General features: G+C 37.8%; 1 protein-coding gene across 3 annotated transcripts in view; it reads right to left on the bottom strand.

The window, feature by feature from the left end:
* CADM2 (cell adhesion molecule 2) overlaps positions 1-27,756 on the bottom strand; it is a 671,675-nt gene that overhangs the window by 170,390 nt on the left and 473,529 nt on the right. For all 3 annotated transcript variants that reach the window (XM_055802814.1, XM_055802815.1, XM_055802813.1), the window contains one exon: positions 17,167-17,316. In XM_055802814.1, the coding sequence (XP_055658789.1) occupies positions 17,167-17,316 (150 nt within the window). The remainder of the gene's footprint in view (positions 1-17,166; positions 17,317-27,756) is intronic.

Genomic DNA, 27,756 nt, shown 5'->3' on the forward strand with positions numbered 1-27,756 from the left:
TGCAATCATAGATGCTACCATACACTAGAAATACTGGCTAAAAGTTATCTTTCTTCCAACATTTCAGATTAAATACACACACTCACAAAATTCCAGAACAAACCTGAAAAAAACTACACTGACGGTACACACCCTGCAGGAACATGACTTGAAAATACCTGCTCATTTCAAACCACCACAGAAGGGAAAACCTTTGAAGATTCTATGATCATCTTGTTGCCAGTACCACATAAATTACACCAATTCAATTTCTATTACCCTCTATTCTAGGCCTATTAAATCTTTACTAATAGGTCTCCTTCATGTCATGCCCATATAGTGAGATGCAAGGCCCTTTTTATCATAAGTTAAACAGTGGTAATGGGGGGATGGTGGTGTGACATACTGCTCTCAGACAAGGAGAGTAATTTCCACATTTTAAAATAATAAATTAATCCTTAGCACCTCTACTACATCTTGAAGGACAATTCTGATCTACTGTGCCTTGATCAGTTTGACATAAAAAAATATCTGTTTGTTGTTGGTAGTTAGAAGAAGAAATAGGAACTGGCTACAAAACAGGACTGCCTGAGTATCTTTCTTCAAAATTGTTACAAAGCACATAAAATGAATAAGGAAATTTTCTTATCACTGCCATTTGCCCTTTTCCTTTGCTAGTCTCTCCCATGTTTGAAAACATAAACATAGACGCAGGCTATTTGAGTGTCTTAGGAGAAAGGGGAAGATTCTGTCACAATTTGAAACAGGTAATCTATATTAATAGGGGAGTGATTTTTTTTCAGCAAAATGGGTTTATTACTGACTGGTGTGAAAACCATCCTCTTGGGAAGCTGCAATACGCTGATAGATTGTATACAGACCCCTTAACTTACTACATTACAAATTGACAACATCATTGCCAGCACATTTTGTTAAACACAGATGAACTGCACCTCTTAAATTCTTCAGCAGTAAGGCTGACATTTTTTGGACAGTAAATCCTCTCATTTTTGAAAAAGAAATGATAGACGCTTTAGGACACATCGATCTGGAGGATGAGTCTAAGCTCATCCAGGCTTAAAAATCTGGGAAATAGCACAAGCTGACCTGAGTTGCATTAGCTTTTCTGAATTCCTCTATAGGCTCTCAAAAGAAGCGGTTCAAACATAACATGATAGGAAAGCGTTTATGACTGTCGTCGGGAGCCTTGGCATTGTGTGTTGATGTGGCACTGCATCATCTTGTGGTGATGAACTCTGTCTCGAGAAACGGAGACAGAGCAGAAAGAAATATGTTTGGAATTAACTTTTCTTACATCACTTCAACCGGAATACAGTCAGACAGAGAATAATGTGAGTAATGAAGCAAGGACATAGTTTGCAAAACTGGGTAAAATATTTCTTTCTGCTTAGCACACTTTCGCTTATAAATGGGTAAAAGTACGTACCTCAGCGGTAACCTCAATACTCAAACCAAGCTGGATGCTGAAAGTCTAACATTAAAAAAGTGAGCTATTTTACACAAAGCACAACATATTTTATGCTACAGTTTTAATTTCCTCAGGAGTTAAGAGTAGAAGAGTTCAGCGAAAGTGCAGGGCATCCAAACAATGATACATCTTGGTTTCTTACCCTCCTATTTAGAGCACAGTTGTGACCAAGGTCTTCATTTTTAATGAGAAAGGAAATAAAGTGTTAAAGGACTTGTAAACTGTACCTTTCTTTGTCCCTACTGGTGATGCTTTCTTTCTTGAAATAAACAGAAAAAAAAAAACCTTTACGATGCCCCAGTGAAGAAGCAGCAGCCATCTTTTCTGTTTCTGTTTCTACCAGGAATGAACCCCATCAGAAAATGACACAAAAGGAATCGGAAATGACCCAGCTATACTACTGTCAAGCATTTTCACAACACGAAGTAATGCTATTTACCAACATGTTCCTTCGTCATTCTTTCCCGTCACTGCCTACATCCAGGCATTGGCAGGTGGGACCAAGCCCCCAGTGCATCTGTGATGGAGCAGGGGATGGAGCTCACAGCTCTCAAGTCCAGCGGCTTGATCGCCCCTCTGGGAGAACAGGACGTTGCTCTGATAGTAAGGAACCGCTGGCAAGGAAGAATCATTCTGAAAAACAGGTTGTTCTGGTGGCATTTTACTTCTTGGTGCCAAGGTTCATGCCTTGCTCCTATTTCCCAAGGGATTGAAAATTAGAGTTTTAGGTCAAGTCTGACAGATACGAACCTGATTCTTCAAGTGGACCTTTCCACTCTCTGACATAACACACTGTGTGAAGTAAGGTGATAAAACCAAATCCTATATTAAATTTAGTTTTCAATTTGAAGCCAGACACAAAAAAATGAACGATGTTTCATCAGTAAACTGTGCAGATGGGCTGTTGTGTTCTAAACAAAACTAGTAAAAAACGAGCATTGGCAAAAGCATATTAGTTGCTGAAAATTACACTAAATAGTGCTATGTCAATAATTATTACATATACGTCAATAATAGCAATGCCTCATTTTTTACTTTCTATTTTAAAATGAAAATTAATTGTGGTGATAGGATGGAAATGCAGTATTTTCATTTTAGCACAATTTTCCATTTTATATATATATATGAGAAGGTGAACCAAAATAAACATTTAAATTTTTAACAAAGGTTTTTGCTTATGCCAGGCAATTTCTCCTGCTCAGATCAAGTTCAGTACTTGATGCATTTTGAAAAGAAGAATATTAAATTTGTGATATTTCCTTCACAATAGCAAGTCCAGATCTCACTCCAGGTAAGTTCTGAAGCAGAATAGCTTTAAAAAAGAAGTAAGTGTCTTATTAATGCTCAACAGCTTCAGTAAAGAAGCTTGCAGATCCTGAATACACAACTATGCTTGAAAGACAAGCAAAGGCAAGATGTCTCGATGACTAAGGATGCCTGTTACAGATGGTGAGGGTACAGTAGTCTGGTACTTTTTTCCAAATATTTTCTGTTCTTCACTGTGAAGGATGTTCCCTTTTCACAGCCTTTTACAGAGGGTAATTCAGGGTGAAAGATCAGGCATGTGCCATTCACATGAAGCCTTGATATTTAGTTTGTAACGTAAATCATAGTATGACTGCTGAGGAGCAAATTTACCTGCAAAACACATAGGAAGGATCCTTAGCAGCTACAAGGAACTGGAACTCCATGAAGTTTGTCAAATGCTCTACTAAGAACTAGTGAATAGAGACTGACACAGGCATTCTAACGAGAACGCCAAGTCAGGGGGCTGAGCACCATCTAAGAGGAACATTAAGCTGCATGATTTCAAGGCTCCTACTTGCCTCAGCTCTAAAGTGATCCTTCCAGTTGGGTGCAAGAACAACTCCAGTATGAAACTGGACACTGCAACAAACAAAGAAGGAATAAGATCTCCCTTCTGTGTCTCCCCCCAGCCCCACACTAACAGATGCTCATCTGCAGGAAGACAGCCATATGAAAAAATGGACCAGGCAGCATCAAAGTCCTGTGCACTGCGAGAAGGGAAATGAGAAGCAATTTTTTTAACATTAATAAGGGCATACTGAAGCCTTCAACAGTTCTGAAAAAATGCCCATTCACAAGCCTGGCTTATCGGCACAGGGAGAAATTTCCGTATGTGTGAGGCAGTTGCTAAGAAAGCTCTGACTAATGCAGATACAAGTCTGACTTTTTAAGTTGACATTTCTGCTTTTCCAGTGGATCAGAACTGTCAGGAGAGTTGTGCAGGCAGACCAGAGGATTGCAGAGGAGAGTTATTCTGTAGCAGTCTAAGAGTTGTGGCGTAAGTGCTTTGATGGAATTAGCAATGGTGGTTTAAGAAACAGCCTCAGACACTATTCCCAGCACTGGCAATTACCATTCTCATTACAGAATCAGAACAAAGGAACAGAATCAGAAGGAAACCAGCTGCAAATTTTCCTATATGGGCAAAGAGCAAATTCCCCTCTGCTGCTGCTTTCACAATGCCTTTAAGTAACATCTGGCAGCGGGCAGGACAGACAACTGGAGACAGGAGCATTTAAAGTGTTGCTACTAGACTTGCCAAGAGCTCAGCTGTCAGAGTCCTTTAGACTTTCCTCATGCCTCTTCTGGTTTTCTCACAAGATGTGACTATGACAAACACTTATCCTTCAAAAATTGAAAAAGATAAAAAAAAGTCTTCTGGTAAGCACATCAGCAGAACATACTGTGCATCTGTAGAGCACCAAAATAGGGATTAAATTAAATTTTGCTAGGTAGTTGGAGAAAAAGGCCTTTAAAGATAGCACTTGGCATGGGTTAATCGCCTCTTTCATTAAGGAAAGGAATACATACTGAGAACATCTTTCTGCCATCTGATTAAGCAATGAGCCAATACAATTGTAAATCTTCCAGAAATTCCCCATGGTTCAACTCAACAGAGGCAACTCTTTACTTCTCAGACCCTATCTCTCATTTTCAGATAATCATTGCATTAATTGTGTACAAAAACTTTCTATCATGCTGCTAAAAGAAATGGAATGTGACTGTTCTGTGATACTCCTTAGCAATCTTTGACAATTAAGAGATTGAATTATTCATATATATTTCTAATATAATAACAATTTTGAAGTATGCTCACCACTCAATTGCTCAAAAAGTAAGTAAAGCGAAAACTATTTGATTCTACTATAAACAGTTCAACTCTTCATTTACAAATGTTTTAGTGGCTGATACAACTTATTCTGTCTGTAACTGAGATGAAAAGGATTTAAGGGTACTATATCCCCAAAATCATACGCTATGAATTGCTTGGCAAGTCATTAGAATTTTTTTCTTCCTTTGAATAAGGCAGATTTTGAATTGTATCTGCACTTATTTGTATTATTTACAAGTATTGTAAGTACTAGTTCTGTGTAATACTTACCCGCACTACAAGAAGTTTCATGCAAGTCGAGTCGGTTTCGGTATATGCATTTAATATGGTTCAATTCAGACAGTTTTTTTTCTCTCTCTGTGTTAGGCAGCACGACCATAGTATTGAAATAGATATTATGGGATTTGCACTGAGATACTTGATAATTTCATTCAAGATGGGAAAAATACAGATGACATTATTTCTAGGCTGAAAAATTGACTACGAAGTCTGAAGAATATCAGAAGGGAAAATATGACGTGTATGAAATGAAAAGGAATGCACATGTGCTAAGATTGTACGCTGCAATGCACATTTTATCAAACAAGCTTTTGTTCAGTGGCATAAACTGACCCACAACCAGATAATCTGTATGGGAAGAATGATCTAGTAAGATAGAATTGTATTTTTCCTCTAAATATCATTTTAGATAACAAGATACTCTGTTTAAGTTGGTTTTGCTTCCATTAAACATACATTTGAGCAGTCAGTGTACTTGCTTGGTTTTATGCTCTTAGGCTGCTACTGGACAATAAAGCTACAGATAGAAATAAAATAATAATGGCTTGTGACAGGTTACGTTTAAAATGTTTGATCACACTGATCAATGGGCCTTTGCTTCAAAAGCTAAGCTGAGGTTCAAGGAAGGAAAAGATAATAGTTGTTCCAGCAGTTTGTCCATATCTCACCAAACTGGAAGGCATTTGGGATGCAGCCCAAGTATTAATACAGCTGCCACATAAAAAAAAAATGCTTTTTTGTTTCTCAGGCTCCATGATAGAAAAAATACTTCTGTTAGAGCCTATACACTTAACTTAAGTCTTGGTTTTATTTTAAAATTCAGAAGCTTTATTTTACTTCTGAGACTTGTAATAATTTTATATTCTTTCAGCAGCATTCTGAAAACTTCTTAATATTTGACAAAAATAATTATCCATCAATTACTGTAGATTAGCTGTTACAGGTGTGGTTTTTAAATTTATTTATTTTTGACATCTCTTAACACTCCTTGAACTCTGTGTGCTGCTGGTTTGTTGGGTTTTTTCCTCATTTACACAACTGCCCTTTGGTTTTTGTGTTTCCTCAAGCTTCTTTTACCCAGAGTACATACCTCTGAAAGTAATCTCATTCAGGTTGATTCAGTTCTCATTTCTGTTCAATTTAAAGTTATTTTCTTTGGCTCACAGCAGACCATCACACAGACTCTCACTGAGTTATTGAGGATTTTCACCCCCTATCAAGCAGCTCATCAGCAATTACTGATCCTGCACACAGATCCTTAAAGATCCAGGACATGATGATTTGTTACACTTTCTGTGCTGAAACAATCATGAAGGGAAGTTCCTTAAACAAGTTTCTACCAGGAAGGGAGTGGGGAGATTAGCATTTCTAATAATGGTAGATCCTTCACTTCCACTGCAGAAACTGAAAATAGTCATATCTTTATGTCCAGACAATAGGAATGTGTACATTTACTGCCTTTATTTAAATCTTTGGATATCTTAAAATCCTCAGCTTCTCTGACCTTAATACTGTGATTCTCCTATAAACTAATAATCTAGCTTTGGCATTGGCTCATAACATCTGATGTTAGATGTGGTAAAATTTGTCTTTAATTTGTTTCCCACTGCCAATGGAAATTTAAACAAGGTATTCTATTTTTCATCATATAGCGGGATTTATATTCACATGATAAGGTGTGACTGTAATATGCGGGAAGTATTAAAAATTTCAGTTAGATTTGGTACTCATCTTTTACAGATTTGTTTCAGGAGATATATTATACACACTTTTAATAATTTCTTTGGGGTTAGGGTTTTTTTGTGATTTTTTTTTTTTATTAGCAGCTCTCAAGTCTAAACAAAATTAGGATTTTTCATTTCATTCCTTTGTATCACCTACTGCCAGTCAACAAGGGCTTATTTTTTTAGAGTGATTAAAAGAAAAATGGTATTCTGCTTCACTATTGTCTTTAAGAACTCCAGTCTTTCACCGTTAAGTCTTCCTGTGGCATACAGAGTGGCTGAAAACGAGCCTTTAGTATTACAGTCTCCATTTTTAGGTTAAAGGAAAGCAAATCCATGCTGCCAGTGAAAAAAGACCCAAGCTGTCTTCACCCTTGCTAAGTGTGAAAATGGAAGTGTAGGAAAGCATGCTGCAGAGACATTCACACTCAGCGTATGCCCGTTAGCTCTAACTCAGAGGGAATTTATCTCCCCTAGCCAATAAACTCTTAAGCCCTACTAGTACAACATTGCGGGGACTTGCCATCTTGGATCGCAGCTAGGTTTGGGACTTCTCTACCACATTTGACTGAGCTATGTGGAAATGCTCACACAATTTGGCAAGGCATCTTCTTCTCGGAGAAGCTGTGATTTCAGAAGGCAGAGAGCTGAATTCCACAGGTAGAACTATATTATCAAACCGGCTTCTGGGCTGGGTTTGGAATCCAGTTGTCTCAGGTCTAGTTAAAGGAGACTGGGAATTCTGTGTTATGCTGATAGAAGAGGGTTTGCCTGTTCCTCTACGATCTTCCTACATAGTAGTCACTGTCCTTCAGTCATACCCTTTGGAGTTGTTTTCCATCCACTTGGGTAAATGTCTAAAAATATATTCTTGAATCACTCTTCTGGACTACATTTCTCCTTGACCTGCTGTGTTTCTATTCCTCCGGCATCTACTGACTGATAGCTAATCTCCACATTAACCCTTCTAAAAGCAGCTGGAATGGCAGTGACTGTACCACCTGCTGTGAGTCTAGGGCTGCTGTGATTATATTGTATTCAATTTCATTTTCTGTTTCCAAGTCAGCTTTTGATTGATTATTTCCAGTATCACTAGACAGTGTGTTGCAGAACCTTAGATATTTTATGTGTTAAGCTATATCCATGTTTATGATCCATGATAAAAAGGCTTTTCTTTTCAGCTGACCTAATTTTCTTGAAGAAACCTTGTGGAAGCTGGACAGACCTGCCAGCAAAATCTTAGCTAGCTTATGTGCTAGCTCAAATGTCTCTTCATGGCACTGTGCCATACTGATATTCTCATTTTTTCAGGGGTTTCTGGTTTGCCCTTCTAAGAGTTTTGTCATCCAGGTGCATAGTCACGGCTGTACTTGTGATGTGGATTTTTTTCTTATATCTGTACGCAATATATCACATCTTTCTGTCCCGGGAATACCCGAATGTTCTGTGATTGTCTTTACCTTTTCATTATAAATATTTTTCTACTTTTATCCTAAAGCGTTATCTATTTCTTTATGATCTGATATGCCATTTCTAAATATTTGCACTTCGACTTTTTCGAATGCTGCTGTTTTCCTTTTAGAAGCATATTTTTCACCAGCCCTGCAAATATCAGCTATTCTTTGCAAAGTCAGTTCTTTACATTCTCCAAAGTTAAGTTTGCTTGGATTCAACAATCACTTATATAACAAAACATTCAGGTTCTGCTCTGTCTGGTAATTCTCTTACCCCTATGACTACTGTACTGAATACACTGTGATATAACAATCAGCACTCTTGCTTGTCACCTAGTTTCTTCTAAAAAATAACCTTCACTTTCCCTCAGGAACACTGTTCACCATGTTCCTGATTAAAAACGAAATGTCTTTTTCTGCCTACTTTCATGTTCCTTACAATGTACAATGCTGAGCTCTACTGCTCCTGGATCTACTGCTTATCATCGTGAGCGTATTCTCCCACTTGCCCTTCTCTGCACTCAAATTGTTCCTCGCAATCATTTACTCTAAGCGTTGTCTGAAAGAAAACAACAGGTTCAGAATTTAATGTACTAAGTTCATTTTCTTCAGAAACCCCAGGAACTTTTGCTTATTCACACAAACAACTAGCACAGAGAGGCCAGGTATATGAAATTCCTCTTTCCACCTATTTTTTTGATACATGCCTCCACCCTCACCCGGAATTTCTCACTCCTGAGAAGACTCTTTTCCATTTAAAACAAAAATAGCCACCAATCTTGGCAGTGTCATCACAACTGCTGCTTCACTTTATCATACCCCAATGTATCAGCTTCATTTTCTGTTTAGCTGGAGTGCTGGCAAACTTAATTTCTGCACGTACCCACACTTCTGCACACTATAATGTAAACTCCTACACTTTCTAACCATCTCTACAACATGCTCATTTACTCTCTTAATACTGCTATGAAATGAAAAAATAAATGCTGTAAGTGGGAGTACTTCTACTAATTTATTGCAATGAAATAATATTCTAATGCATTGTAATAGGTTTTTAAAAGTAATTTTCATATTCATACAGACAATAACTGTCAAGATATTAACAGACTCCTGTTCTCTTTTATCATGTCATCTTTTGTTAGATGCATGAACACAAGTATTCTGGCTTTCAAAAGCAGCAACCTTATTTTTGAAACCTTAGCTGTTAAGGATCCAGTGAGGTACCCCTTGATCTTGAAAGCTCTAAGACAGCTTCTTTTTTTCCTCTGAGTCCTAAGGAACTACTCTCCAGAATCATTTTTAAGCTCATTTCCTGCCCATGGCTGAGAAGAAAGGTGTACTGGGTCTGGCTGGGATGGAATTAATGTTTTTCATAGCCACCCATGAGGTGCTGTGTTTTGGATTCATGATGCAAACAGCGCAGCTCATGCACCAGCATACTGGGTGCTGATGAGCAGCGCTTGCACAGTGTCAAGCTCTTCTCTGCTTCTCATTGTGCACCCCTAGCAAGTGGGCTGGGGGTGGCCAAGAGGCTGGGAGGAAACACATTTAGGACAGCTGACCCCAGCTGACCAAAGGATATTCCATACCATATGGTGCTGTACTCCACAATAAAACTTGGGAGTTGTTTTCCCCAAGCGGGGATTGCTCAGAGACCGTCTGGGCATCCATCTGCTGGTGGGAGGGCGTGAGTGATTGCTTTTCCATCACTTTTTTTTTTTTTTTTTTTCTTTTTCTTTCTATTTCATTTACTTATTGAACTGTCTTAACCTCGAACCATGAGTTTTCCTTGGCTTTACCCTTCTGATTCTCCCCTCCACCTCACAGCAGGGGAGTGAGTGAGTGTAAGAACCCATTAGTAAGGAACACAATTGCAGCTGAAAGACTTAACCCAGGATACCAATCCCTCTATGTTATACCATGAGCCTCAAGGAAAGGTAAGAGCTGGCCAGACAGCTACTGATAGTCATGTGGCACAACTGTGAAATCAACATATCTGACATAACAAATTAAACTTAACTACAGTTTTGGAAAAATAATTCTGAAAGATCTTCATGGAATGCTTTTCATGGAAAGCTCTCTGTGAAAACCAGATTTCTGCTTCCTACAATTTCTTCATTAAATGCTAGAAACCTCACAAATGTTAAAAGGCATTTACAAGCTTTTGCTATAAACATCAGGGAGGGGGAAAAATAAAAAAATAAATAAATAAAAAAAAGAAAATCCTGTCCCTTTGTATACCTTCCTGCCAGCTCTTCCAACTGTAAAGTCAATTTTTGATATTTTTCTGTGTAGCTTTCTTGCATTTTTACTATTGCTCTTCATGCTACATTATAGGTTTACTACAAGGTATTATGTCAATGAAAGGGTCTATTAAACTCTAAGTAACAGTGATTCTCTAATTTATATGTGTAGCCTAGGATGGCTTTAAGCTTGGTCATCATCTACTGTCTGATACCATCTTCACTCAATTATGTAACAGGAAACAGAGCGTGTGAAGGTGGAGACATAAGTCCATTCATCATTGCTACTTGATTTCTCATTACTTAAATGCTAACACTCTCAGTCCTCCCAACAATGCAGCCTGTCTACCCCCCTGTCTGCATAACTAATCTAAAGCATGTATTTTCTACTTTCCTTTCTATTGCAAAAAAAAGAGAAACATTATTTTCTTTGCTTCTTGACTTTTATACGAACCTACTCCTTCTGTCTGAGGATTGTTTGTATACATGTATACCTACATCTTAAATTCAACCGCTTACTAGACTCATTAAATGGCCTACAGGAAGGAATTTCACCATTTCCCCTCAGTCAGAAATATTCTCAAATTATTTTTGTAGCTCACAAGTGCCTCTGCTTGTTTATGTAGGTTAGAATCTGAGGCTGATTCACCACAGAATGCTGTAAGCTGGGTTGATACTTAAATTCAATATTCAGAGTCTGGCTTCCACAAAAGAAGTCAAAGGGTTAATACAGCTAACTAGGAAGCAGTTGTATGTCTCCAGCATCAGAGACAGGATTTTATTTCCTGAAGATGCCAGCCTTTTGTATGGCAATTCTATCACCATTTAGTTTTGACAGTGTTGCAGTAAAATTAAAGATCTCTGCACTAATGAATCCTCCTAAACTGACATACGTGACACTGTAATTAAAATCCCATACCTTGTGCGCTGGGAATCTCAGTCTCCCTCTACATATCTTTATATGGAGAAAGAAAATGGTTAGGAGTTGTTTTCATGGAGTTAGTTTTCATGGAGGTGGTACAGCTTGATATGCCAAAAGTCATGACGTTTTGATTTGAGACAAAATCAAAATAAATAATAAAAAAAATCCTGTCTCTAAATTTACCCTCAAGTTCTAATGTAATAGGGCCACCCCCGAGAGGGAGCAAACGCAGCACCTTATGGCAGCTGCCTTACCCAAACATGTTTCCACAAGCTCACCTGAGGCACTGTGCCTATCGGGGATGCTCTTGGGAGCTTTGCAAGTGCAGTGCCCTCTCATCACCCCAGCCTAGTGCACCAGTATCTCTGAAAGCTTTCAAGATGATAGGGAGTTACATAAATGCCAAGTAGTCTTACATGTAAAAAATCAAAGGTCATCTAAAGAAATACATTCTGCTGCTGAGGGATGAATAATCCTGAGGTCGGAATACAATTTCTAATTTTTCAGTAAGACATGGAAGTGCTACTAGATGAAAGCATAAGGGACATGTACCCGTCTATGATGAGGATCAGGCATATGTCTCATCAAAATGTGGTGTGTCAGTTTGTGGCAAACTTACCATCATCAAAGTCAACACAGCACTTGTTTTACTATCAACAGACCTGCAATCTTCCCTGTTCAGGTGAAGAGCAGGTATTTTAACACTTGCACTTGCCTGACTGATCCAAACTGTTACGTATTTATAAACCAGGTACCGTTTCTCTCCTTTTTATACTCTGATGGCATATCTTTTTTTATTGATGAGATTAAACACCTTTGACATCAACAGCCATTGTTCAGTTGTACATGTCTCCTTTATAACTCAATATCCCGCCCCACATGTATCTATATTCCCTTCCAAAAGGGAATACGAGGACGGCTGCTACAACAAGCTAAATGAAGGTTCTTTTCAGTCTTTTCTTTATCAACCATCTCTGTGTTTCCATGTTACAGCCTTTTTGTTATACATCTGCATTCATGTTTATGACTCTCTGTGTTTATTGCCCACTTAAAATCCTTAAGAAGTTCCACCAGTGAAGATAAAATAAAATAACCTATATTAATTTAAAAATCATATCTGCCAGTTCTACATTGTTACACATTGTGCTTCTTCCAAAGGCAGCTATACAATTATAGGTACTTGGGTGCATAAAGTGATACGGAGGTTTCTATGGCAATTATTCATTTTAATTGAAAATTGTGTAAGGAAAAACTCGTTTCGTGTGCAGCATACAATTTGCATTTGTTTCCAAAGATTCTGAACTTGCTCAGGGTAAGCTGTGAATTCATATTTTCTAGGAAAACACAATCTCTAAAATTCTGTCTGGGGGGTGGAAAACCAAGGGGGGTCTTCATAAGGTTGTCAAGTGTATTGAAATTTAAGATCATTTATCCATTTATGCAACTAAACTATCTATTTTTGACTGTCAGGTAAAAATTTTGTGCTTTAAATGAAAGAGGAACAGTTAAAAATCAAATTGAAACACAACGTCCTTGAAATTACAAGGTAGAGGAACCAGAAAAAAAGAGGTACCAGAACAGAGACACAGCATGCTGAAGAAGCCAGGTCATCAACGAGACCAAATCCACAAGATCAAACATTTGTATTTTCACATACTTTAGCTACTGTGTGTTAAAATAATAATGAAGGCAAAGTTAGTTCCAGCTTTAATATATTTTGGAGTGTCAAAACAAGAATTGGAAGGAAGCAACTGTTTTACCTTGCTTAGCTAACAAAATAAAGCTATAACCTATTTTCCTATAGGAAAATAGGACTTCTTTCCTCTGCCATTCCCAGAATGAGTTAAACATTTTAGGCCTTAAAAGAAAAAAAACCAAATCAGCTACTTCAAGTGACGAGGACCTGGAAACAACCTCTGAACTGTGGTTTCATATTCACTAAATTTATAGCATTGCCTTTTCTAAAAAAAAAAACCAACACCCAACCCTCTACTCCTTTTCTATCTATATCACTGTAAGACTGTACAGGCTGGGTGCCAAAAATGTCTCAAGTTAAAAATAGTCCTTGTCATCTTCATAAGTATCAAATAAATATTAAAGTGATGGAAGGGTGAGGGAGGAAGTATACTTTACCAGCCACAGTATGTGAGGAGAAACAGAAGAATAATTTTAACAATGCAGCTTTAGCATTAGTGTACTTGGCTCATTGCATTTCCATACTTCTTTAGAATTTCTAAAACAGAAAGAGTATGACTCCTAACTTCGAAGTCAATGACTGCATCACAGGTCAGAAGAAAGCAAAATGACGCGAATGCTTTTCATAGTATGTCATTGTCCTGGTTGCAGCTGGGACAGAGTTAATTTTCTTCTCAGTAGCTGTGTTTTGGCTCTGATGTGAGAACAATGTTGACTGGACACTGATGGTTTTAGTTGCTGCTGGATGATGTTTATACTAAATCAAGGACTTTTCAGTTCCTTGGCCCTGCCAGCCAGAGGGCTGGAGTGGCACGGGGAACCGGCAGGGGATGCAACCAGGACAGGTGACCCCAACTGGCCAAAGACGTATTCCCTACCATATGACATGCTCAGTATATGAACTGGGGGAAGAAGAAGGAGGAAGGGGGGGACATTTGGCATTATGGCGTTTGTCTTCCCGAGTAACCATGACACGTGCTGGAGCCCTGCTCTCCTGGGGATGGCTGGACACCTGCCTGTGGATGGAAAGTGGTGAATGAATCCCTTGTTCTGCTTTGCTTGCTGTGTGGCTTTTGCTTTTCCTATTAAATTGTTCTTATCTCAACCCTTGAGTTTTACATCCCTTTCCGATTCCCCTCCCCATCTCTCTGGGTGAGGGGGAGTGAGCGAGTGGCTGCGTGGGGCTGGGTTGTCAGCCGGGGTTGAACCGTGACAGTCACCCATTTTGGATAAAACGGAGACTAATAACAACCCCCTTGCTGAAAGGCATGGCGCTGGGGAGTAGACGTTCCCTCCATGTGCGAAGCGACTCTTTTTTTTGTGGCACACGGCAAGTTCTGTTTTGGACAGAAAATGTTTTTGCAAGACAGGGGAATGAATTTGCTTGAGAAAGAAGTGTGGACGCGAAAGGGGTCCCACCAAGGACAATCTAGCAGCAGAGGGCTTTCCACTGCACAGACAATTTGCTCTATTTTAGGCACCTGACAGCTGTCATCTCCCTCATCTGCTGCTGCAGTTTGGACCCTGTTTTGATATGTACCTGCCTTCCCTCATTTTACTAGCTGACTCTCATAATTATTAAAATATAGAGCAATCAATAGAACGATTTCCTGATTTTTTTAATGCTTCCAGACATAGAAGAAACATACTGTCATTCCTATATGTGTCGTTCATGTAAGTACATATATAGACGATAACTTAGTGAATGGAAGGTAAAGTTAAAGGCATGCAAATTTGATTTAGCTGTAAATGTGATAACCACAGGTATCCACAGTTACTCAGCTCTGATGGCTATAAAGGCAGCGCTCCTCTTCTAATGTTCCGTTTCCTACACAGAACTTAAGCCTACACGACTGTGTACCCTACACCTGCTCAACAGTTTTCATGAATTTTCAGGGTTTGAGAAACACAGCTATTAAATAGCAATTTTCATGGTGTTGAAGGGAGAAGATCTGAAGGTTGGTTTTGGCTAACATTAAGAGACAGGTTTGAAAAGACTCTGGCTGAGGCACAGCTCTCAATAAATCAAATGTAATGGCTGGATCTAGTAGAAAGCTGCTTTTATAGCCAAATTGCATGCCTGGCTGAGAGAAGTGGGAAAGGGGTACAAAAAAAAAAAAAAAAAAGACAAAAAGTGGAAATGTGGAAGCCTTTACAGTTGTGCTTGCCATCATTTACTGAGAATACCACCAAGATATCAGGGCCATAAATATCTCTCTCCATTTTGGCTCAATAATGCAAGCATCAAAAACATGTAAAGGACATCTTTCTTACTTACAAGAACACACAGATATGCGCACAGAAAAAAATGCCAATGAAGGCTGTAACTTCATTTCCAGAAAAGGCAGAACGTTTTCCCTATTGCACTTGGATGCACTGTTTACTCCCTTCAGTATACTCGAGCCTGGAATTGTCATGCTGAATGCAAAGCTTCGCCAATGTAAGAAAGACTAAATATCTCCGATTGAAAGAATTTTTCTTGACCACACCAAGAAATTTTCCTGTCTAATAGATGCACAGTAACCCCTCTGTAAAATGAATCATCCAGTATTCCTTGAGGTCTTGGGACAAGCTGTAAGTTCAATAAAGAGTGCGGGCCTTTAAATTTACACACTTCATCTCCTCACATTTCCTGCGGGGAATACAAATGGCTTCTAAGTACTTACTATGCTGCATGCCATTCAAATTATGTTGCTTCAATTCATTACATTAAAAAGTAATACAAACTTCAATTATTCGTTGCAAAAGTACAGATTTAGCTAAAGTACACAGAAAATTCAATTCACACCAAAATGGCTACAAAGTTCAAATTAGTCTATTTGCAGTCCTCCCATGTCCTTGTCAGCATCCCTTAAAATGTCACTTATTTTATAAAAGATATAGATTTTTGTGAGTATTGATGTGCTCTATCAACAGACAAGTCCTCTCTGCCTTTAGTTTCGCAGATATTATTTACCTTTCCCAAATCACTAATGACTACAGCTAAAATAAATGGGCCCATATGAGTAAAGGTTACAGGACTAGACTTCCAGCTCAAAAGTTTGTACCTTTATAAATCTCTCCTCTTGAATTCTACATTCAAAAGGTACTTATGACTTCAAAGAAATTGCAAATCAAATGATTACACGCTACAGGAAATTAGATAAAAGAAAAAGGAACCACTTCAACACCATCAAGAGATTCTGTTCAGCTATTATATTAATAGTAAAAAAAACATATTTTGATTGCAGCTTCTGCAGGTATAAAATGATAGGTTTTAGACTCTACTTTTATTGAAGTGCATAGATCCACAAAGCATTTTCAGTCTGACAAGGCATTTTAAAATCTTGTAATCATTCAGCAAAGCATATGGACAGCACTTCTTTAATTTTACGCAGAGGAATAACTGCACTTGTTAAAATATGAGTATTGTAGAGTATGTAGCACCTTTCGGAATAAATTCAAGCAGTAGAATTCAGTCTAAAATACTGTTAAACTTCTGTACCCCTATCAACACCAAAGCTTTTGCATTTTTAAAGCCAAGTGATGATTTTGTTCTTCATAACTTTAGTTTTAATTTCTTTATGGAATCTAATGCAAACTTTATGTTAACGTTATATTATGTAAAATGTAATGCTTTTTCATTTCAGATTAAGATAAATGACTTAGAAAGTATATCCTACTGCAGTGATAATGCCCTTCTTTTTGTAAGGAGTGGACATTTTCCTTTCTTTTTTCCCCACTAATTGAACTAAAATTATAAAATCTGTGCATGGTATAATTGGAAAAAAATTGGGGCACTAAACCCAAGCATTTTTATTAGCTGTTAAGAACACCTACCACAGCAACTGCATATTGCACTAGCAACTTGAAGCAAATAGTGGGATTATATACATACATATATAAAAAATATAAATATATATATGTATACACACACACATAAAAGCAAGTCACAAGGTTTATGCACTACTTCTTCCCTTGCCTGCCTCTTCACCAACCATAAATGCTCTTCTGAGATATGTCTTCCAATTTAGCTTGCAGTAAGAATTTAACATATTATTCTTTTCCTTTAACAAAAAAATAAAATTTCATACGCAAAAAAGTACTCCAGTGACCCTCCTCCAAAATATTATCTAATAATTATAGCTGAAAACATATATTCCCAGCAGATATGTTCACATTAAGATATGAAAGGGAAATGATTTTCAACCTTTCTTTCTTAGAAGAAGTGATGCAGAACCATGAGTTCGGGAGAGGATTTACCTTTCTTGTCATCGAAGTACAGCGTCTGTTGAGCTGGATTTGACCACTGGAGGGAGGTGTTATCATTTTGATCGACCCTGCAGGTCAAATTTGCCGTTCCCCCTTCAACAACCGTGACGTTTTGTGTGAGTGGAAACTGCCCTTGGCTGCCTGGGGAGGGAGGGGAGGGATGGGGAAGGGAAGAGAGTAAGAGAGAAAAAAAAGAAAAAAAACAAAAAAAGCATTTAAGTTGAAGAACTGAATGTATCGCAGCAAGTTCCCACAGATGACAGAGCCTGAATTAAGTGTGATCTCTGGCCAAAGAAAGGTAGTACAATATATTAAAAAAAAGATTTTTTCCCCTTTTCCCCCGCCTCGCCCATAAGTTATAGTAATTGGTTCCAAAGAAATGCCTTGCAGTTTTATCTCCTTACACATACCCATACATCCAGGCTATACCACCGCACAGGGCTCACATGCTACACACCCACACAGATGTCTCAGTACAGATAATATAGTTAAATGGCTGTTGAAAACATCACTGGAAGCGTAACATAAAAAATCCACATTGGATTTTTAAAAAAGAGCAGGCCAGCCTTGACTCCCTGTTTCTTTTTACGCTTTTTTAAAGAGCTCTCAGGCACGCTGTTTTTCTTGCCAGGTTTGGAAAGTTGTTGGAGAGCAAATGTAGTGTGAATCTAATACTCGATGCATCCTCTGCGAAGGGAATATTACCTGATCTCAGATGAAAATGCAAGTGATGATGTAGTAGGTCTCTTTCATATCTGTAATTTTATCCCAGAGCATTATGAATCACATTAAATGCTTGCTGAAAGTCACTGGGAAGATTTCCAAATACATCTACACAATACAGGAGCAGTATCGCCCAGGTTCTTGAATCAGAAGCATTTCCAATGGCACAGACTAAAGCATTTATGTCTTATGAGAACGGCAACCCTCTCATCAAAAAGCATAACACATTCTGATAAATGGTATTGCAGCAGGGGAGCACAGTAAAAACATGGAAGTAATTCTTTAACATGGGTGAGGGAAGAAAAGTTCTTCAATAATGACCAAGATACATCATTATCTGGAAGATACATTAATTTATTCAAGGATACAATGCAAAAGAAAGACAATCCAATACTCTAAATCAAATATATGCTTCTTTCTTCTGCTCCTTTTATACAGGTTCTATTAATAGAAGAAGCAGTCAAGGGCAGGTAGAGCTGCTAGCATAAGAAGTAAAATGCCAAGATTGACACTCAAGTGAGATGTGCCAGAAGTGAAAAATCTCCCTACGGTCCTATGGGAGTGAAGAAGCTCATAGACTTTTCATTAGTACATCAAGAAAATTATATATACAATAGCCAGTAATTATACCAATATGGAATCACAAATCTGGCATAGAACCTTCACAGTAACACCCTGTTTCAGTGGCTCTCTTCAGAGTTGTTCCCTGCTAAGTTAAAACAAGGCATGCCTTCTATACGGAAGCCATGATGATATAGAAGTCTATTACCTAGTACAGGTTTTCAGATGACCAGGGTAAAGCATTAGTAAATAGAAGATTAACAACTGAACTTCTATTTGACCTGCTGATATTTTCAAAAATGCAATTCTAGCCAGGTTTTGATAGCTGTCCATTCTCCTATGTAAAATAATTTTGATGGCCTTAGGCCCGGTATATAAGCATCTACATCACTGAAACTGTTAGCGTTAAGGTAGTCTAATACTCTCCACTGTCTTGGTTAAAAATAAACTAATGAATAAAGGATTTCCATCAAAATGCAAATCTGAATAACTAGTATAATTTTTGTATAAATATCAACTTCCCACAGATGTCTAAAGATCAAAATTTACTATGTACTGATATTTACTATAAAAGAGTATTTACTATCAACAGGATAACAGATATAGTAAATAAAAAAATAAGGAATATTGAAAACACCATGGCTAATTTAAATGCTGCAAACAATAAATGCCAAAATTCTCATGACATCCTCTGTATCTGACACTTCATTAATCAAACCCTGCTTCTTGAAAACCACACGTTGCGAAATACTTGATGAGTGAAAAATCATAAACAAGGGTAGAAAAAAAAAGAAAACAGAAAAGATTTGTCATTTCCTTCCATTTCTCCTCCTTCAATTCTAATGTGTCAAGGAACCTCAAGATATTGCATAAATTGCTTATTGCTTAAATTAGAATTTTAAAAATCCAGAAAAATGCACACAGCCTGTTATTACTTCCACTAAATTACAGGCATCTTAGCAAAGAAATAACCTTCTAAAGTATGAGTTGTGGATAAAAGGCTATGTGGGCTACAATATTTTTTGCATACAAGAAACATAAAACAGAACCTAGTGCCAAAGAGTAGCACAGTGAAATCTGTCATTTATATTAAAGACTAGGAATAGAAGATCATTTAATAAAGAACTGCTGTAATTATTTAGGACCCTATTAACATGATGTGGCAGATCTCCCCAGATTTAACCTCTAATATCTTTTGGATATTATAGTTCTTATCAGGAAGGTGTCAGTGCATATGCAGCCTATCATTTGCTAATGATTGCCAAGTCACAGACTTGTTTGACCAGAAGAGTGGTTAGGAGTTAAACTTTTCTGATCAACCTTTGAATTCTGATCAATCATTAAATGGAAACTGTGGATGCCACGAACTGAAGGAAGTCAGAGGAACTTTCTTTTCTATGGCCTCTCCACTGTGTTCTGATGTTTTGAAAGGAAAAATTAATCTAGCATATAAAAGTGAAACCAAAGCATTCATCCTGTTTCTTAGCAATGCAGTTGCTGTGTGGATCTGGAGAACCTCATAGGAAGCTTGGAGTGGAGAAAGAGGTGGAGAGAAAACAAGCCATTAAATCTGGAAACTAGTCAAAGGGGACAGAATGGAGCCTGTGCAGAACAGAGAAAAACAGACAAAGCAAGATCAAAAGAATGGATACTGCTTACCTCTTAATGAAGACCAAAATTATTAGTAACTGACGGGAAAACTACAACAAAGAAACATTTATGAGATCTACTTTATTGTTTGTACCGGTATCTAACTTGTTACTGAAATAGGAACTTGGGGGCTGGAAGGACCAGAGAAGGTTGTAAAAGCCTCTACCAGATCGATAAACATTAGGAAAACATTAACATTGTGCCATTTAATACAGCATTATAAGTGTCACACAAGTGGTTTTGTGCCGCTAAAGGTCAAAACTGGTTCTTGGGGAGACTGACACTATTTTGTGGGAGATGCCTCACTTCTGTTACATGGGTCGGTAGCACGTGCCCAGGAAGCATGCCAGCAGAGATGCCATCCAAGGCAAGCGCTCAGTGGGATGAAGAACCCAGGCCATTGGTGACACAGACAAGGCGTCCTCAGCCACTTCTAGGTACCACGGTTGAGCTGCAGGGGTAGCATGTTCCTGCTGCAGCATGGTGACCCATGGCTGGAGACCACTGACTGAAATCCCATCATTCCCCAAAGGACTCACTTTGGAAAACCCTTACACCTAGGATAAATTATTACCATTGTAAAAAAACCCATTTGTCCTCCCAACATTGAGTACGCAGATTCTGATCCATGTGAATATTCCCATTAAATCGAGAATACTTGGTGAGGAGCCTTCAAGAATAGGGCAAGCCTAAAGGCCCTGCCAGGTTGAGGCCAGTATGTTAAAAGAAACACAGTTTTCATCATCATTTCAACAACTGGACACTACCATTGTAGTTCTCTAGTATGGATAGTTCTTAATATAGTTATTAAACTCCCATTTCTTACTTCTTCTTTAACTCTGTGACCAGAGATTGAACAAGATGACATCCTCTAACAAAACTATTCTCCCTTGACTGAAGAAGTCTAGTAATGGAAAACAGTGGCATCTTCAGTAACTTACTCCGGAGAGCAACGGTCATCATTGTTTAAACAAGAAAACAGGATTTTAGTCTTAGTCTGAATTTGTCTCAGTGTCCACTGGTCCTTATTATATCTTTTTCCCTCACTGGAAAGCCATCTATTATCAATTTTTTTTTTCTTTTGTAGACACTTAGAGACTGTGTTCATATTGCCCATTAACCTTCTCTTTGATAATCTAAATAACTTGAGCTCCTAAGTCTTTCTGTAGAAATCGTGTTTTTCTAATCCTTTAATTAGCCTGTGGCTCTTCTCTGTGCCCTCTTCAATTTGTCATCTTTCTTCTGAAACGTGGAGTCTAGACCTGGAAACCCCACTGCAGCAGTCACAGAAGGAAAAAAATACAAAGGTGACACCACTTCCCTACCAGCACTTCATGTTCTTGTTTGCATATTCTTGTTTGCACACCTAAATGAGTCCTCTTGGTCACAGGGTCAGATGGGGGCTCAGGTTTGACTGATAGATGTTCCATGATGTCAATGTTTTTTTCTCAGATACTGCTCCAAAATCAACCCCCTGTTCCAGATCTCCTCCTGTAGCTGTTAGGTGTATGTCCGTGTTTCACTGCATTGTAACATACATTCCTCCAAGTGCAGTGATCTTCATTATTTTGTATATCCACAGTCTGTGGCACCTGCAAACACCGCTGACAAAAACTATGTTACCCAGGGTGTTTCTAAAAACCAACTCTGAAAACCATCTAAACAGTACAGTACCAACCACTTTTCCCTATGCAGACAAAATGCACAGAACATGACTGTACAGGGGCGAGTTCTTATTTATCATTACGCTTTCACCCTATTTTTTCCAACAGTTCTAATCTGCTTAATTCTTGTGAGGTTGGTTTTGAATGATGATTATTACCCAAGATGTCATACTATTTCAAGTCAAAGGCTTTGCAGCCATCAGAAAGATTTTGAAGATTCTGGTTACCTTTCTCCCAGACATAACTGTATTTTAAGAAGCCATGAAAATATTGATTTATAATCAATTATGAGTATATTTTTAAAAAAAATTCCAAAGCAATTAATTCTCAATGAAGTTTTGTTTTAAAATAGAGCACGATAAAAGTTTCTGTTAAGACAGAAAATATAGCTACAAACTAATATCCATACTTCCTTTAACGTTGGTGATGGTAATCAGACATAATTCCATGAAACTAAGTGAAATCTTTTGCAAATATTTGAAGAACATTCCTAAGTCTACCACGGACTTCTCACATGACCTCAGGCAATCCATTTAATCTATGCTTTGCTAACCAATTTATGCAAAAGTAATAATGATGCTTATTCAACTTGTAGAAAGATTTGGATTAAAAATTGTATTAAAAGTTGAGCCTTTTTCAGTTTTTATATACGTTTCCACTGTTTCTCACCTGATTTCAGCCCAAACTGCTGCTGATATAGCACAGAGGAAGCTATTTATGGAGAACAGGGGCTCAAAACAGTGATAAAATGCATTTTTTCATTTGAATATATGCATGAAAATTTTTATTTCATTGCATATATTGTTCAAATCACATGTATCTTCTGGTCTAATCATATATGCTGCAAAACAACATCTATACTCATCTTTACCCTACAAATGATTGGACATAATTTCTGTTCTTCCCATCTAAACATAGCTCCCTTCTAATCATGTTAACTTAAAAATATATATAAATGTCTGTATTTGTGGAAAAAAAAATTATATTGCATGTGCAAATTTTGGACACCACCAAGAAGTATAATCAAAACAACAGCAGATTTCCAAGAACTTTAAGACGACTTTCAGATTTTAGGAGTGAATCCAAGTCTACCTAAAATTTTTTAATTTCTCAATTGGACTCACCAATATCAAAATTCTTGCGCTGTTCTTAATTTATCTTGTTTAAACCCCAAATTATGATGGCAGTAACAAAATGCACGCACAGCAATAGCAAACAATACCAGTAAAACTCCTACATGGTCACTACATGTGAGCAGAAAGGAATAAATAACACAGTATATGACTTAATATTGATTATATGTTAAATTTCAACATCCAGTGGAAGCCCTTTAAGTACTTCTTGCACTACTCATCAGTGCACTAAGCTTTTTCCAGGGACATCACCTGGAAACTCTGCACTGTGCTAGCTGAACAAACCGAGATGTATTATCCTCTGACTGGATGGCCCCTCCATTCGCAGAGCAACTCGGCAGCCCTTCTCTTCCTTGAACACAACCAGTCAGGGCACTACATGCCACTCCAGAAACCTTAGCAGGGAGTTATGCAATAGCACTAGTAATTTCATATTTCAGTTTGGAGGTATGGAAAAGATGCCCAAAATCGGTACTTGTACTAAGGGCAGATACTGATACTTGCTTTAGGAGATTCACCAGGAGAACAACTAGCATATGGGGTTACATGATGATGATGGAATAACTGGGCTTGCAATGGCCTTGAAAATATGCACTCATATGCATTCCAGGCTTTTGCTGCCTGTCAGCTTTTCAGAGAATGCAGAAAAACACATGAGGCTGCTCAATGCCAGGAATACGGGAATTATCCCTTTTTAGATGAAGAAACAGAAGGTGGGTGTGTAAGCTGTGGGGGGTGGGTAAGAAGGTAAGATGGGGCAGGGGAGAGGGGGTGAAAGTTGTACCTTTCACATTGAGTTTTAATTTGGATCAGAAAATTCCCCCCCCTCAAATGCTATTTATTAAGTATTAAAGGGCCATTTGATTTTTATAAACATCTAGAAAATGTAACACACGTAAAAAATACGTACTCTTCTGAACACAGCTTTTTAGGTAAGTTCAGTGCAATTTACATCTTACTTTACTATTAACTGGGGTGATTGACAGGTATGACTGAGATCATCAATGTGACTCAGAAGATCACCATTCTACAGCCAGGGCTACCCATCCAGCTTCCTTGATTTCTTCAGAACAGCTGGTTGGCAATGACACGTCTACCCTCCCCCAGCAGGTCAGGTCAATCAGACACATATATATCCACTACAGTATATACAGTTCTGTTCCATGATCAAACCTTGAGGAAAGTCAAACGCTTTTCTGTCTGTCTAGGAGTATACTACTAAAGAAAAAATGGGGGAAAAAACCCAAAAACAAAACCAAAGAACAACTGATGGTCCACATTACAATTCCCTTGTACCTGAAAAAGAAGTATGTTTCATTGGAAAACTCTGCAAGGTTATACAGAGATGAATTACAATAAGCGACGAAGCTATTGCAAAAAGAAGGCAGCAGCTAGGTATCACTGTCACCATGCTGTATCCCAGTCCCTCTGCTCATTTTAGGAAGCTGTGTTAGCAGAATTATTTCAACTGTTTTGACTAGATGGAGCTATAGTTAAGTACATTCAATCAGGTTGGTTTTGCGATGCTTTGTGGAGGACCAATACTGCTTTCCAGTACAATTGACAGGCTTATATCTCATTAGCCACAAGCTGTTTTCAGTCAGGAAAGGCTTTTTTTTTATTATTTTTTTCCCCACCCAGAAATCATGGCTCAACTGCTTTTACAGATTTTAAAACTGATTTTTACCTCAGTATGTGACAAGACTACAGAAAATAATCACCTTCATTTGGTCCAGTTTGGAAACATTCATCTTGTGAGTTCATCTTATGTTTATCTGTTTATGATTGGGTTTGGGGTTTTGTTATACTTTTTGCAATTAAAATGAAAGCTGTTTAATGAGTTCAACACTTCCATTTGATGCTTAGGTTGTATATTCTAATCAATTTACCAGGCTAATTATAAATGATACTTGGTGGCTGTAAGCACTTGAGAAAACATAATCCTCTGCTTCCGTCTCCGCAAAGGTCTGTTTTGGTAGGGAACAGTTATGTTATAAATTAAGTGTTTCCCAGTATCGTTGCAGAAAGCTCTGCCTACTCATGTCAGCATGTATCAGAAGGCTATAAAAATAAATGGGTGTGGAAGGAGAGGAGGGACTAGGCAAGAGATGCCAGCAGTGAGTGCGCGATTTTTTGGCCCAATCAGCTCTACCGTCTCCTGCAAGCCTGGCTGCCCAGCATCCCTAGGAGGTAAATAAAGTTTATCAGCATATGCGAGGGAAAGAATAAAGCCTACAGTTCTATTCATTCTCACACAGAACGCCTATAGCAGAAATTCTTTCTTTTCAATCTTGCATAGATAGGCAAAGCCTTTTCTTTGATACCTTTATAGCATGATGTCAGCCAAAACCAGAGCCCATAAAAAATGCAAAACTATATGAGAGGAAATAAAGAAAATAAGTCTTGAGCAAATAATTTTTCAAAGTGGTCAGATATTTTAATATTGACTTCAATAGAACCAGGCCCTAAAAGAAAAAAAAAAAAAAAACACCACACCAAACAACAGACTAAATATTTGGGTGGGGAGGCAAGCAACTTACTACTTCAAATAGCAGCTTGCATCTGTAGGGAGAATACATCAATTTTTGCCTTTTTTTTTAGCACAGGAACTAAATCATTAGAAACAAAAGCCATTATAATGAAACGTCTATATATACTGAATCATTTTCCTGACTTTCTCTCTTAATTTATATATGAAATAATGCAAACATCTCTCCAAGGGGATGAAATGTTATTAGATTGTCTTTATCTAATTTAAAGAAAAATGATATCTGAACTGCATTTCAGCAAGCATAAACTGAAGTCTGCATTATGGTGCAACTAATTTTTCTTCTAACTTTTCAATAGGAATGAATCCCCTTCTCTATTTTTTCAGCATGAATACCATATAGAAGGGTAGCGTCCTGGAAATTTTGGACAAAACTACAGTTGTTGTTGGCCTGATTATTTCATTTCTAAGAACAGTCTTAGAGAACGTGGTAAAATATTGACTACAGATTAAAGAAGATAGTTTAACTCGATACATAACTACCTGCTTTGCTTTACTCTAAAAGAAAAGATGACAATGTAGCCTGCATACTATATTCATACAACAGTTTTAAAGAAAAAAGAAATTTGCCTGAGCATAATTTAATACACAGAGAGTCTTTAACTGGCTCAGTTGGCTTTTCCTAAACTTGCTATCTTAAATGGCAATAATTTAGTCTCATATCTGGGTCGCATATATCTTTTAGATTTTAACCCCAGAGACAACATCCTGAAATTGTTTGCTCACTGAAGAAACATTGTTTAAAAAAGAAACAAACCCAAGAAAAAATAATTCTGTGCTCTAGTTACTATTACATGCTCCAGTAACAAAACCACTTGCAGAGAAAATTGGAGTTAATAAGAACACTGCAGAAACTTACGCCAGAATGACAGTTTTAGGAGGGAGAGAGAAGAAACAACTCAGAAACCAACTGCTACCCTCAAACTGTGCAATCAAGGTCGTGGGGCTTTTTTAAATGTTTAAGCAATTACTAGCATAATGCAAAGGACAAGAGCATGCCGGTACAGCCACTGATTTCAGACTATAGAATTTATGTTAGACAGCAATAATAGAGAAGTAGGAAGCCTTTGTTGCTTTCTTCACTCCCTGTGTTTCAGGTGTGTGTTTCTATAACAGCAGTGAAGTCAAGATATAATTGTTTCAGACCATATTTCAGTGAAAGAGATTGCAGATATAAATTTGAGAAAATTACATATTGAAGTACAATTATTCCATAAAGATAAACAGGAAAAAGTGTGAGAGAAACAATGGAATAAAAAGTATGTAGAAAAAGTCCTGTTTCCTAGGAACCTTGCATAAATGACTATTTTTTATGCTTTTCAGACTGTCATCATGGTATTATTTGCTTGTGAATGGAGAAGAGCACCCAGTGATTTTATTTATTTATTTATTTATTTAGAAAGGGGGGAAAGGCATTCCCCTCCACCACTCTGAATTCCTGAATGAAGTTAAAAACCCAGAAATAATTGAAGTGAACTTCATCTTACCACAGCTGTGGTAACAGAATGCTGAACTTTCTGCTTATCCTATGAGGAAATTTGGTTTAGAGCTCTGTGTCACTTTCCACTTTAAAATCCTGTGCTCAATTCTTTGTGCCTCAACAAACTTTAAAGTCCTTTTTCTCTAAACGCAGGAAGGTACCCGATTCTAACATGAAGGATAAGGAATTGGACACTTTCATTTCTTTGTGGATCTGGGCCTCCTTGTCACCACGTTTTGTTTCCTAATCTGTACAATGAGAGTACTGGCGTATTCTTACTTCACATCAGTGCTCCAGGAATAAAATTCAGAAAAAAAATTACACAGAAGCCAGATGATAGGGTAATTGAAGAAATATATAAAAAGCTGTGGTGGAGACAAATACACGTATGCACACATGGAATCTATCTCTGGCTACAAAGTTAGAATGTACCATGTACTTTCTTCTCCTCCAAACCGAAGCATTTAATCAAATTAACCAGGTACTTCTTGAAGAAAACACAACAACAACAACAACAAGTACACAACAGTCAGTCTGGAACCTCCATGGGTTTAAGTCAGTATCAGGCACTATCAGCTTCCCATCAGTTATGTACTTGGCCATTTGTGCTACTAAAAATACTTTCTGCTACATTTCTTACTTGCCTGTTGAATCTTCTCCTCTGAGTAACAAATGAAAAAAAGTTCTGGATATGCTCTTTTCAAAGAAAATTAAGATCTGGAAACAGATGACTTATCAGCCTTCTAAGGACTTATCAACAACCACACTACATAAGGTTCTTGGAGGTGTACAAGCAAGCAGTATAGTTCCAGGGCTTTGACT

The sequence above is a fragment of the Falco peregrinus genome, chromosome 4 (assembly GCF_023634155.1).
Source record: "Falco peregrinus isolate bFalPer1 chromosome 4, bFalPer1.pri, whole genome shotgun sequence".
Classification (NCBI taxonomy): Eukaryota; Metazoa; Chordata; class Aves; order Falconiformes; family Falconidae; genus Falco; species Falco peregrinus.